Raw genomic sequence first — 14849 nt, 5'->3', positions numbered from 1 at the left:
GCCTCATCATTTCTTATGTCTTCTCCTCTGCTTTCTTCTTCTAGATTGCCTACTTGTGTACTCCCAATTGTGCAAATTGTCTATTCTGTTGTTTAACTCTTCAGATTCCTTGGAAAGAGCAGGCTGAGCCATTTTCTATCACCTTGTCATCCATATTTTCTTGAATTCTTTATAATACCATTTTCCTCTGTGCTATACTGCATTTGCTTTTCAGAATGTTATTAATAAGTTTAAAAGGCTATTCTGATTTTTTCCATTATGCACACTGTGAGGTACCTTTTTCTAGAGTATGGTGCACTATCTTGATTTTCCTCCTGCTTTTCTAACTAATCTTTTCCTATCTTCCCTTTTCCTTTTGCTGCCTATGTTTTACTGACTTCTCCCACTTCACTTGTTCTTTTCCTTCAGTATCACAATCAATATCATTGTTTCAACTATTGTCTCTCTAGTGACTCCTAGATTTGCATCTTTAGCCCCATCTCCTCAACTAATTTTTATATTTTAAATTTCTTTTATAATTCCAGTTTAATTAACATATAGTGTTATATTAATTTCAGGTGTACAATGTAGTGTTTCAGCAATTCTATACATTGCTCAGTTCTCATCACCTGTTTCACCCATCCTCCTTCCTAACTGCCCTCTGGCAACCACTGGATTGTTCTATTTAAGAGTCTGGTTTTTTTGTTTCTTTTTTCTTTGTTCATTTTTTAAAAATTCAACATATAAGTGAAATCATATGGTATTTGTCTTTCTCTGACTGCTTTCACTTAGCATAATACTCTCTTAATCCATCCATGCTCTTGCAAATGGTGAGATTTCATTCCCTTTTTATGGCTGAGTAATATTCCATTGTGTATATACACCACATATTCTTTACCCTTTCATCTATCAGTTGACATTTGAGTTGCTTCCATAATTTGGATATTATAAATAATGCTGCAGCAAACATAGGGGTACATGTATTTTTTTGAATCAGTGTTTTCATATCTTTGGGTAAATACCCAGTACTGGAATTACTGGATTATATGGTAGTTCTATTTTTTTATTTTTTTAAGGAACCGCCGTACTGTTTTCTGCAGTGGCTGTAACAATTTGCATTCCCATGAACAGTGCACAAGGGTTCCTTTTTTTCCATATCTTCCCCAACACTTGTTGCTTCTTGTGTTTTTGATTTTAGCCATCTGACAGGTGTGAGGTGATATGTAATTGTGGTTTTGATTTGTTGACCATCTTTCTGTATGTTTCTTGGCCGTCTATATGTCTTCTTTGGAGAAAATGTCTGTTCATGTCTTCTGCCCACTTTTTAGTTAGCTTATTTGTTTTGGGGATGTTGAGTTATATAAATTCTTTATATATATTGGGTATTAACCTTTACAGTGTATGTCATTTGCAAATACCTTCCCCATCTGGCAGGTCATCTTTTAGTTTATTGTTTCCTTTGCTTTGCAGAATCTTTTATTTATTTATTTTTAATTAAATTCCAGTTAACATAGAGTGTAATGTTAGTTTCAGCTATATGATGTAGTGATTCAATACTTCTATACAATACCCAGTTGCCCATCATAACACATGCACTACTTAATCCCATCATCTATTTAACCTATCCCCCCAACCAACCTACTCTCTGGTAACCATCAGTCTGTTCTATGTAGATAATAGTCTGTTTCTTGGTTTGCTTCACTCTTTTATCCCCCTCCTTTGCTCATTTTTTTTTAATTACACACGTGAGTGAGATCATATGGCATTTATCTTTCTCTGTCTTATTTCACCTAGTACAATACTCTCTAGTTCTATTCATGTCATTGCAAGTGGTAAGATTACATTCTTATTTATAGCTAAGTAATATTCCATTGTCTCTCTCTCTCTATGTGTGTGTGTATATCTATATATGTATAGATATACACACACACTACATCTCCTTTTCCTTTCATCAGTCTGGTTGTCTGGGTTACTTTTGTAGATAATGTTACTATAAACATCAGGGTGCATATATCCCTTTGAATTAGTATTTTTGTATTTGTTGGGTAATACCTAGTAGCACAAATGCAGGATTGTAGGGTAGTTCTATCCTTAATATTTTGAGGAACCTCCATACTGTCTTCCAAGTGGCTGCACCAGTTTGCATTCTCACCAGCAGTGTAAGAGGGTTCCCCCTTCTTTGCATCATTGCCAGCACCTGTTTTATTTCTTATTGATTTTAGCCATTCTGACTGGTGTGAGGTGACATCTCATTGTAGTTTTGATTTGTATTTCCCCTGATGATGCGTGATGTTGAGATCTTGTCATGTGTCTGTTGGCCATCTGGATGTCTTCTTGGGAAAAATGTCTGTTCATGTCTTCTGCCCATTTTTAAGTTGAATCACTCATTTTTGGGTGTTGTGTTTTATAACTTCCTTACATATTTTGGATACTAACCCTTTATCAGATATGTTGTTTGCAAATATCTTCTCCCATTCCATAGGTTTCCTTTTAGTTTTGCCGAATATTTCCTTCACTGTGCAGAAACTTTCTATTTTGATGAAGTCCTAATAGTTTATTTTTGCTTTTGTTTCCCTTACCTGAGGAGACGTAGCTAGTAAGAAGGTGCTCTGGCCCATGTCAAAGAAGTTACTGCATGTAATCATCACTAAGATTTTTATGGTCTCACATTTAGGTCTTTAATCCATTTTGAATTTGTGTTTGTGTATGGTGTAAGAGTGTGTTCCAGTTTCATTCTTTTGCATGTTGCTCTCCAGTTTTCCCAACACCATGTGTTGAAGAGGCTGTCTCTTTTTTCCACTGGATATTCTTTCCTGCTTTGTCCAGATTAATTGACCACATATTTGTTCATTTCTGGATTTTCCATTCCTTGATCTATGTGTCTGTTTTTGTGCCAGTATCATACGCCTTGATCACTACAGCTTTGTAATATAGCTTAAAGTCTGGAATTGTGATGCTTCCAGTTTTGCATTTCTTTTTCAAGATTGCTTTGGCTATTTGGGGTCCTTTGTGGTTCCATAAAAATTTTAGAATTGTTTGTTCTAGCACTGTGAAAAATGATAGTGCTCTTATGATAAGGGTTGCATTAAATGTGTGGATTGCTTTGAGAAGCTTTATTTTTATTTTTAAAAATATTTTTTAATTTAAATTCACTGTAGTTAACATATAGTGTATTAGTTTCAGGGTGCTTTGAGAATCTTTTAAATTTGATGTAGTCCCAGTAGTTTATTTTTGCTTTTGTTTCCCTTGCCTCAGAAGACATACCTAGAAAAATGTTACTTCAGCTGATGTTTGAGAAAATGCTGCTTTATTTTCTTCCTTTAAGATTTTTATGATTTCATGTCTCATATTTAGATCTTTAATCCATTATGAGTTTATTTTTGTGTATGATGTAAGAAAGTGGTCCAGTTTCATTCTTTAGCATGTAACTGTCCAGTTTTCCCAGCACCGTTTGTTGAAGAGACTTTTTCCAATGTATATTCTTGCCTCCTTTGTCAAAAATTAATTAATTTTATAATCATGGGTTTATTTCTGGACTCTTCTCTTGTGTTCCTTTGATCTGTATGTCTGTTTTTGTGTCTGAACCATACTGTTTTGATTTCTACAGTTTAATATTATGTCTTGAAATCTGAGTTTGGGATACCTCCAGTTGTTCTTTTTCAAAATTGCTTTGGCTATTAGTGGGTTTACATCGTTCCACACAAATTTTAGGATTATTTATTCTAATTGTGTGAAAAATGCTGTTGGTGATTTGATAGGGATTGCGTTAATGGGTAGTATGTATATTTTAACAATATTTCCTCTCCCAATCCATAAGCATGAGTATCTTTCCATTTGTTTGTGTCATCTTCAGTTTCTTTATCAATGTTGTATAGTTTCAGAAGGTCTTTGACCTTTTTGGCTAAGTCTATTCCCAGTATTTTATTATTTTTGGTGCAGTTATAAGTGGGATTAATTTCTTAATTTCTCCTTCTGCTACTTTATTATTAGTGTATAGAAAGCAACAGATTTCTGTGTATTGATTTTGTATCTTGTGACCTTACAGAATTCATTTATCAGTTCTAGTAGGTTTTTTGTGAAGCATTTAGGGCTTTCTATATATAGTATTTTATTATCTACAAGTAGGGGATGTTTTACTTCTTCCTTACCAATTTCTTTTTCTTGTCTGATTGCTGTGGCTAGGACTTCCAGAATGAAAGCGGTGAGAATGGACATCCTTGTCTTGTTCCTGATCTAAGGGGAAAAGCTTTCAGCTTTTCATCATTGAGTGTGGTGTTAGCTGTGGATTTTTCATAGATAACCTTTATTATGTTGAGGTATATAAACCCACTACTGTGTTTAGAGTTTTTATGATAAGTGGATGTTGTACTTTATCAAACGCTTTTTTTATCTGTTGAAATGATCATATGATATTCATCCTTTTTCTTGTTGAGGGGTATATCAAGTTGATTGATTTGTGAATATTGAATTACTCTTGCATCCCAGGAATAAATCCCACTTGATCATGAAGAATGATTTTTTTAGTGAATTGTTGGATTCACTGATATTTTGTTGAGGATTTTTGCTTGTGTGTTCATCTGGGATACTGCCTTATAGGTCTCTTTTTCTTGTAGTGTCTTTATCCAGTTTTGGTATCAGGATAATGTTGGCCTCGTAGAATGGATTTGGAAGCTTTTCTTACTCCTCTTCTTCTTCTTTTTTTTTTTTTTGAATAGCTTGAGAAGTGTAGGTATTAACGCTTCTTTAAATGTTTAAATTTCATTGCTGGTAATCAGTCTGTTCAAATTTTCTATTTCTTCCTGATTCTGTTTTAGTAGATTATAGGTTTCTAGGAATTTATTCATTTTTTTCTATGTTTTCCAGTTTGTTCGCATATAATTTTTCATGACATAGTCTTAAAATCCTTTGTATTTCTTTTGTGTCAGTTCCTTCTCTTTTCTTTCTGATTTTGATTGAGAAAAAAAATTTTTTTAATGTGTCTGGCTAAAGGTTTATCAATTTTGATTATCTTTTCAAACAACCAGCTCCTGGTTTCACTGATCTCTTCTATGGTTTTCTTAGTTTCTATTTAATTTATTTCTGCTTGTAATCTTTATTGTTTCTTTCCTTGTACTGTTCTGTTTATTTTGTTTGTTGTTCTTTTTCTAGCTCTTTTAGGTATAAGTTTAGGTTGTTTATTTGAGCTTTTTCTTGCTACTTGAGGTATGCCTATGTTGTTGTAAACTTCCCTCTTAGAAGAGCATTTGCTGCATCACAAAGGTTTTGGACTGTTATGTTTTCACTTATCTCCAGGTATTTTTAAATTTTCTCTTTGATTTCTTGGTTGACCCATTCATTGTTTAGTAGCATGCTATTTAACCTCCATATTTTTCTGTTCTTTCCAGAATTTTTCTTGTGTTTGATTTCTAGTTTCCTGGTGTTGTGGTTGGAAAAGATGCATAGCATGACTTCAGTCTTTTGGAATTTGTTAAGACTTGTTTTGTGGCCACAACTGATGTTTGGATTCAGTTATCTATTTCTTGATGATTGTAATCAGTGGAACTCGTCAGCTCACTGCTTCTGTCTCCTGGACTATCTGCTTCTCCTGAAATATGTATTTCAGATAATGGTATCACTAATTTCCCATTAACCTAGACTTGGGAAAGTTCTGATCATTTGCTTTGATTCACTATTGTTGTTTTGAGTAATTCTTGTGTACATAGCAAAAAGATAAGCTGATCTTTTTGACTTCTTCCCCCATTTCCCGTGTATATACTCAGCTGCAGATTCTATAGTTCTTTAGTCTCTCATGTGTTTTTATGATAACTGCCACCAGGTTTGTTTTTTTTTTTTTAAATTTCTCTCCTAAGTATTTGTAGTTGGTATGCTTGCCTTTTTTTCCCATTTCCTTTTAAATTAATCTTTCTGCAAGATATTATTGTATTACCTCTTATCTCAAATACTTTCAGAGACTTTCGTTTATCTTCAAGTCTTAGTATAAATGCATTTTCCTAGCTTTCTTTAATATTATTTTATATTAAGAGTAGTAGCCATCATTATTACAGAAATAATGTTTTCATTTTATATAGAACTGAAGCAATATAGCAAGAGCAACTCAAAATTCCACCTCAGAAATAGCCACCAAAGACATATACCTAATGGCAAATACTGTCCAGACGTCTCTCTAGAATAATGTTCAGATGGCATGAATATGTAGCTTGAAAAAAAAATAGAATTATACTATAAATGATACTTACGAGTAAGAAGTATTAACTTGATTTTATTTCCATTTTAAGAGATGGAAGTAAAATGGCAGTAAAATTGAGGGAATTTTTGATTTGTAATAAATGTTTCTTTCTCACAAAAGGCATTGTTTTTAATAATTTCTTTTAAGGTTATGAAAATTATGAAGAATTCAGAGTTTGGAATGCTTGTATTTACTACTCTCTAATTCATTGTTTAAAGTTTTGAGGAAACTTTATACATTTCTTTTATATTCATTTATATTTCATTTATATTCATTTATACATTATACATTTCTTTCTATTGTCCTAATCTCCTCCCAACAATTTTTCATAGTTTTATTATTTTTACATTGTTAAGATAGATAACATTTATACTTTGTTCTGAAATTATAAATTTCCAGGTGGTGGGTATTAGGGAGGGCACGCATTGCATGGAGCACTGGGTGTGGTGCAAAAAAAATGAATTCTGTTATGCTGAAAAGAAATAAATTAAAATAAATAAATAAATTCCTTAGTGTAGTTTTCCTTCTGTATATAAATGGACTTACAGCTTCACTCATTCTCCATTTATGAGTTGTTTGTTTTGACTTGTCTCTGGTTGGGTGGATTTTATTAACAAGTGATTTTTTTTCAGGAAGAATTTGTATATGCTCTATTCCTTGAGTTCTTCCATATCTAAGGCTGTGGGATTTCTGTCTGAATACATTTTTGCTGGAGATCAGGTTCATGGTTCATAATGTTTTTCCTTCAAAATTTTGTAGACTTTATTTTCTTCTAGCATCAACTACTTCTGGGGAGAAGCCTGAGGCCATACTGAGTTTTCCTCCTCTCCTTCTTGTAGGTGATTTGCATTTACTGCTTGGAAGCTTAAATTTATTCTTCTTCCTTAACATTTTGTAGTTTAATAAGATTTAATAAGGATATTCTTGGTATTGATCTTCTGAACATTTTTTCATGAAATAACATGTGCTCTTTCAATTTTCAGCTTGCTTTCTTTTTTCCTGCCATAGAAAGTTTTCCATATTATATGTTAGAATATTTTCTTTTGTCTTTTTTGTTTTCAAAGACTTTACTTATTTATTTATTATTTTTTTTTAAATTTTTTTTTATTTGTTTATTTACAGCATAACAGTGTTCATTGTTTTGGCATCACACCCAGTGCTCCATGCAGTACATGCCCTCCCTATTACCCAAAACCTGGTTCCTCAACCTCCCACCCCCCGCCCCTTCAAAACCCTCTGGTTGTTTATTTATGAGAGAGTGCACACGAGTGGAGGGAAGAGCAGGGGGATGTGAAGAGGGACAGGCAGGCTCCATGTTGTGTGCAGAACCTGGAACTGGAGGCAGGTCTTAATCCCAGGACCCTGAGATCATGACCTGAGCTCTAAACCAAGAGTTTAATGCTTAACTGACTGAACCACCCAGGTGCCCCTTGTCTTTCTTAACTATAGATATTATTCATCCTTGTATTTGGCCATCTTGACCTGTTCATTATATTCAGAGCTTATTACTTATACATAAATTTTCATTTTAAGTTCTGCATTAACATTGTTAATGCTATGTTAACATTACATAATGTTAATATTAACATTAACATTAAGACTTGCCTTTATTAGTGATTTCATTTTTTGTCATTTTTATTTGCTTCATGCTTTTTCTAATTCAGCGATAGAGTTAATTTTGTCCTAACTTTGTTTCCTTAGCTTTCTAATCTCTTATTGTTTTTGTTCTCTTACCATTTTTTTGCACCTTTAAATTCAGGGTTTTATTTATTTATTTATTTTATTTATTTTATTTTATTTATATTTTATATAATATAAATATAAATTTTATATAATATAAATATAAATAAATTATATTTATTTATTTATTTAATTTATTCATTTGACAGAGAGAGATCACAAGTAGATAGAGAGGCAGGCAGAGAGAGGGAGGGGGAAGCAGGGAAGCAGGCTCCCTGCTGAGCAGAAGCCCGATGTGGGACTCGATCTCAGGACCCTGAGATCATGACCTGAGCGGAAGGCAGCGGCTTAACCCACTGAGCCACCCAGGTGCCCCTAGACTGGATTTTTTAATTTTTCTGTTAACATCTGTTCTGTTTATTTATTTATAGCTTTATTGAGATATCATTGACATATTGAAATTGTATATATTAAGGTTAGAGCGTGATGTTTAAGTATACATAAATATTGTGGAATGATCACAGCCCAGCTAATTAATGTATCTGTCACCTCTACTTAATTACCATTTATGTGTTTGCGTATGTGCTAAGAAAATTGAAGATCTATCTTCTTAGCAAATTTCAAGTATTTTTTAGTGTCATCACCATGCTGTACATCTCTAAAACTTACTCATTTTGCATGATTGAAACTTTGTACCCTTTGACCAACATCACGGTTTGAATTTTTTACCCAACTTTTGCACACTCTTCCCTCTAACTTTAGTTTACTCATTTATTTTGTCTATAGCATTAAGTCCCATTCCTTTTTCTTTGATCTTGATTATGCTTAACATGTGAGCCCTGATGTAGTAAGATTTCTTTTCCTTGAGTACAGCTGTTTGTCTTATACTTTCAGTACAATTTGAAGCATGGTTATGTTATTATCCTACTTTTAAAAGTGGCCACGTGGCAAGGTGATTGGGAAATCTTTGTTAGACTTATATTCAAACTGTCTTGTCATGATAGGTTTTATTCCACCAGCATGGATTCCTGGAGTCTGTACTTCTGTCAGAGTCAGTCTACCATTTTCACTGTAGTATGCCTTCACTCTGGCTTTCAAAAATGAGAAATTTGATCCCAACTGACTTTTTCCAGCTTTTTCTTTAGCTAAACTTTACTCATAAAAACTATGCTTTCTAGCAAAACTTGGCTGGTAAGTATCAATATATGTGAAGTTGAGGCTGTCATAGATATTATACTACCTTGTTCCTAATTGTCACTTATTTGCTAGATGTTGAAGAAAAATCATTTAGTGTTTAAGCTTGTTTTCCTAAGTTCATTAGAATAACATATATGTACCTATTTAAATCTTAATATAATTTATATAATTGCAAATTGTAATTAAGTAAACTTAATTTTTTTTTAAGAATCTTGATTTGTTTCTTAAGATCTACTAAAATATTTATTCTAAATCAATTCTTATGCCTTTGGGTTTCTTACATGCACTGGATTACTATCCATATTTGAGGCAAATATTAAAAGAAAAAAGCTGTTTTGTTTTATGCCTTATTAGTAGTTTATATTACTATCAAAGACTGCTATTAGGTTTCTTATTTTTGTGGTGTGTCTTAGAATTAACTTGATTTGATGCTCACTTTCTTTGTTTTTATTGAAGGTAAATGAAATTGCCTTCATAAATACCCTTGAAGCCCAGAATAAGCGCCATGATGTCTTATCAAAATTGAAGGAATATGAGCAGAGGCTTAATGAGTTACAGGAAGAACGTCAGCGAAGACAGGAGGAAAAACAAGCGCGTGATGAAGCTGTTCAGGTAGAATTTTATTTGGCAAGCAGTTATTGAACACCTGCCATATCCTAGGCTCTGAGCTATGTGCTGAGGATCCAAAAAGGATTAAAACCTAGTCTTGACCCAAGGGTGCCTGGTTTGCTATAGCATTCTGGAAACATGAAGTCGATTGCCAAAAGACAATGTGTATTCCTTCAGATAAAATAATCAGTGTTTTCATCAACACAGAGCAGTCATAGGGTTTGAATCTCTAGTCTCAACCAGGTGAAAGACTAAATTGCTTTGGACAGATTATTTATTTTTTGCTAATTCGGTTTCATAAGAATATACTCCTACCATTCCACACAAAAAGATTGTGTTTGAACCAGTATATGTAGCCTTATAGAACTGGGCAATCTTTATGCTTATGACAAGGAATATCTGTCCTTTATTGAGCAGTATCATCGGATACTTTTAATTGCTTAGCTTTTGTCCTCTGTGGTTAAACCCTAATTTAGCTACCATTTCAGGATAGGAAGAAAGCTTACCACGTAAATTGTACTGATATTTATAAACTGTTTTAGATTTTGACCATAAGACTTTATGGCAGTAGATAGTCTTGCCCATAAGACTTTATGGCAAGTGTGCATTCTGAATTCAAATTATATTTGTGTCGAAGACTGTATTAGAAAAATAAATGTTTTTAGAGGAGGAGGATTTTTTTTTTTTTTTTTTTGAGGTAGAAAACATTCTCAAATGTGGACATTCACCTAGATGTAAGATTCAAGCTACATTTTCTTCACACTGAAAAGATGGTATGGCTCCAAATTTGCTTTTGAGTGGAGGTCCACAGAGAGATTTTGAGGCCACAGAAATACTCAATTTTGCTTAGAAAGAAGATGATTTCTCAGGGCTATATCCATGACTTGGCTTTTCTACTCAGATTGCAAACCAAATACAGTTACCATCTCTTTTATCAGTTGCTATGGCACATTAAGACCAACACTTAAGCAAGTGAAGCAGTGTAGGAAATATATGATTATGACATATATGTTCATACATATGTAAACATATATATAAGCATACACACAAACACATACCCACACCTATACACATTTTACCTTTTACAGCCAGGGTTTAGAAAAACTAAAAAAGAAAAGAAATGAACACAAATTTAATTTCACTTTGTCTTGGAAAAGGATATATTTTACATATATATATGTGCATGCATAAATACACATATATATGTAAATGTACAAGTACTCATATACAGCCGTGTATATGTATGTATATATACTTGCTGTATATGACTCTTACATGATTATTCAAATATAATGACATTGTATGATCATTCACATATTGTTTATGATTATGCAAATGAGTGTTTTGATCTCTGTTCTGGACTGTTTCTGCTTTGCTGTTTCTCACCCGTGTCGTGATTTGTCAGCAGCAGCTAGAGTAGGCCAAGCCCACATGGGATAAAAAGGCCAACCTCATGGGCTGGAAGTACTACTTACATGGTGATTTTTCTGGGTGGCATGGGCCATCAGAGTGGGTGCAGTGGCCATGACGCCCAAAGAAGTGTGGCAGGCTGTTCACATGTAGGGCGGGAAACCGAAAGCTTGGGCTGGAAGTCCAGCAGGGAATCCAGTACCAGAGTGGCCTTTGATGTCAAGTGTTGATGCACGTTTCCATCTGGAACCTTGACTACCTGCATGCCAGCTGCAAGGGCTGCCTCCACGCTGTTAGGAGTGTCTTCACAGACAAGGCATATTTCCTTGGGAAGAGGAGGAGAAAACCTCTTTTGCACAGGCTAGGAAAAAGGACTTGACATTTAAAAAAATTTTTTTAAATTTTTTTATAAACATATAATGTGTTTTTATCCCCAGGGGTACAGGTCTGTGAATCGCCAGGTTTACACACTTCACAGAACTTGCCGTAGCACATACCCTACCCAATAGAACTTGACATTTTTGATGTAGAGAACAAATTTTGCAGTATTCAAATATAAATGCAGATATACTTTGTTATGACCAACATTTATTTGTTCACTCATTCATTGATCGTTTATTGCATTACTACTATAAGCTGTATGCTGTGCTAGGCTTAAGGACATGAAAAGGATACATTGCTGTTCTCAATGGAGAGACATGTAAACAAATCATAATCCATTAGAATCATTGTATCAGGAAAGGTATTCTTGGAAGCACAAAGGAAAACACTGTATTCAAATTGAGAGTGGCAAGGACTTGAAAAAGTCACAGAAAGCTTCCTAGAAGAGGTGATAGCTCAGCTAAGGTTCGCAAATAATGAGACAGATGCAAATGATGAGAAGTAGGCATTCCGTGCAAGAGATATGGGAGAGTACTACCCTGTAGGGTTAGGGAACAGGTCCTGCAGAGCTTTGTTCTATTAAAAATTGGAGATGGTATTAATATTTCATGCTTCTTTATATTAATAGTGGTTTTAGGAAGTAAAAATATCAATACATTTTTAAAGTTCGTTGATTATTCTTTGCTGTTTGTAGGTATTGGCAGGCATTTCCATATTCATCCCTAATCTCTATTTGATTTGAGTTCAGTATCTTATTTTAATCTGAGTGCTAAGGTAATTTATGTTAAAAATACAGAATGATTTTATTTGAAAAATTTAAGCTTTTCTTTAAGAAGCAGCAAAAGTTTTTATTATTTTTCTATTAACTAATATTCTTAAATGAGTAAATAAAATAGGATATTTGAAATTTTAACATGAGCTGTCTCTTCAGCATTAGTGCTATTACTCTGCTTGGGACCATTTTATAAAAATCATTCATTTTGTAAATTATGTGTTACTTTTGAGGGACCATTGGGCGTTAGTAATTCAGAGATAATTAAGACATGATCCTTTATGGCAAACAATGCAACACAATGTGAAAGTGTTGTAGAACTATGCATAAGCGACAGAGGTATCACAGAGGAGGGAATAATTAACTCTGTCGGTAGTAGGGGACTGTCAAGTAAAGTTCCCTGGAAGAGGTAACTTTAGCTGGGTTTTGGGGGGAGATATATGATTAATAGTGTATATTTTGAATAGAAGTGTTCGGTTCCTTTTTTTGGATTCATTTTGTAGATCTAAAGATTCGAAATTAGTAGTTATAGTCCATTTAAAAATGATGACTCTTGTTTGATGAATTGGAACATTTATTAAAGCTGAAAAGAAAGCAGTTCTATCTTGAAAATAATTAGGGATTTTCTATACTCACTAATATTTTAAAAATTGTTTTGACTATTCAGAATTATTTTCTTATTAAAACTGTGGACATTTCCTATGGATTTAATTTTCAGTGTAAAATTTAAAACCTATCATATTTAATTGACCTATATGATGTTGGAAAAGTCCACTGACAATATATAACATATAGATAACTAAAATTTTTTTAATGTGTAGTCATTATTAGATGTGCAAGGCACTAATGTTACATATTCTCTAGATAAAATAATATTAAGGTCCTCTGTCTGCTTTACTTTCACTACTTTAACATTTTAGCATTCCCATAAATGGTTACAGGCAATTGTGATCCTTCTTTTTGTAGGTAATATACTAAGTAAATGCTGTCATCATATATTCTCAATTTGTCACTTTTCTTATGTAAATTATTGGTTAATTTGAAGTCCAATTTCTTTAGATATTCTGCCTTTCCTTTTGCCCTAATCATTTGAATTATAGGCCCAAAATGGTAGGGATTTGTATTATCCATTCTTAGGCTGCCATAAACAAATCCCTGAATATAAAGCAAAGTATATGGGTGTTTCAGAGGTTTCAGAAGGCTAAGAATTAGACATCTTTCTAATTCATTATTTGTATGTGATTAGATTTATAATGCATATTATTTTATAAAGTTATGCTTCATTTAACAGATAGTTATGGAACTCCTGTCCTGTATGAAATGCTTATGTGGGGTACCAAGTTTCTTTTATTTAAAAAACTTAAATTTTAGAAAGGAAAATAGTAGCTGAATTTACTGATTTTATTCATTAGCTGTAGTTAACAATTATCTTTTTCCATTAGTTAAAAACAAAAATTGAAAGACTGAATACTGTTTGAAGTCCAGTTATTTCTTCTTATACATTGTTGGAGTATATCTTATATACATGAATAAAATCAGCAAGTTGATATTATATTTACAGAGTCAACTTGGCTACATTGCACATACACACAAAGTATATATACACATATTATATTATTTATAAGACCATTTTATAATTTTTGAAAGTATATTTTTAAAGCTTTTGGTTTTACAAAATATGAAGTGAAAAGTTCTGGTTTAGTTTTTTATATTTAATGCCTAAGCCTTTTGGATTTTATTGTGAAACGTGTTTTCAGACATAATACAGATTTTTTTTAAGCTTTTCTTTTAATTTCAGTTAACATACAGTGTTATATTAGTTTCAGTTGTTCAATATAGTGCTTCAACAATTTCATACATCAGCCAGTGCTCATCATAAGTTCATAAGTGCCCTCCTTAATCCCCACCACCTATTTCACCCATCCCCCCCACTGGTACCCCACCCAATTCCCCCTGGTAACTATCAGTTGGTTCTCTGTAGTTAACAGTCTGTTTCTTGGTTTATCTCTTTCTTTTTCCTTTGCACATTTGTTTCTTAAATCCCACATATAAGTGAAATCATATGGTATTTGTCTTTCTCTGACTTATTTCACTTAGCATATACTTTCTAGCTCTATCCATGTCATTGTAAATGGCACAGTTTTATTCCTTTTCATGACAGAATAATATTCTGGGGGGTGTGTGTGTGTATACCACATCTTCTTTATCCACTCATCAGTCAGTGGACACTTGGGTTGCTTCCATATCTTGGCTATTGTAAAGAATACTGCTATAAACATAGGGGTGCGTGTATTCATTTGAAATAGTGTTTTTCTGTTTTTGGGGTAAATACCCAATAGTGACATTGCTGGATCAGAGGGTAATTCTGTTTGTTTTTTTTTTTTTTTTTTTTAAAGATTTTATTTATTTGACAGACAGAGATCACAAGTGGTCAGAGAGGCAGTGAGAGGGGGAAGCGGACTCCTGGCTGAGCTGAGAGCCTGCTCCGGGGCTCGATCCCAGGACCCTGAGATCATGACTTGAGCTGAAGGGAGAGGCTTAACCCCCTGAGCCACCCAGGTGCCCCATGAGGGTAATTCTATTTTTAACTTTTTA

The 14849-nt window shown here is 33.4% G+C and overlaps 1 protein-coding gene across 2 annotated transcripts in view; it reads left to right on the top strand.

The window, feature by feature from the left end:
* SCAPER (S-phase cyclin A associated protein in the ER) overlaps window positions 1-14849 on the top strand; it is a 514148-nt gene that overhangs the window by 138222 nt on the left and 361077 nt on the right. For both annotated transcript variants that reach the window (XM_046009648.1, XM_046009649.1), the window contains exon 16: window positions 9539-9694. In XM_046009648.1, the coding sequence (XP_045865604.1) occupies window positions 9539-9694 (156 nt within the window). The remainder of the gene's footprint in view (window positions 1-9538; window positions 9695-14849) is intronic.

The sequence above is a fragment of the Meles meles genome, chromosome 6 (assembly GCF_922984935.1).
Source record: "Meles meles chromosome 6, mMelMel3.1 paternal haplotype, whole genome shotgun sequence".
Taxonomy (NCBI): Eukaryota; Metazoa; Chordata; class Mammalia; order Carnivora; family Mustelidae; genus Meles; species Meles meles.
The sequence above is the reverse complement of the archived record's forward strand: the minus strand, read 5'-3'. Positions and strand labels throughout refer to the sequence as shown.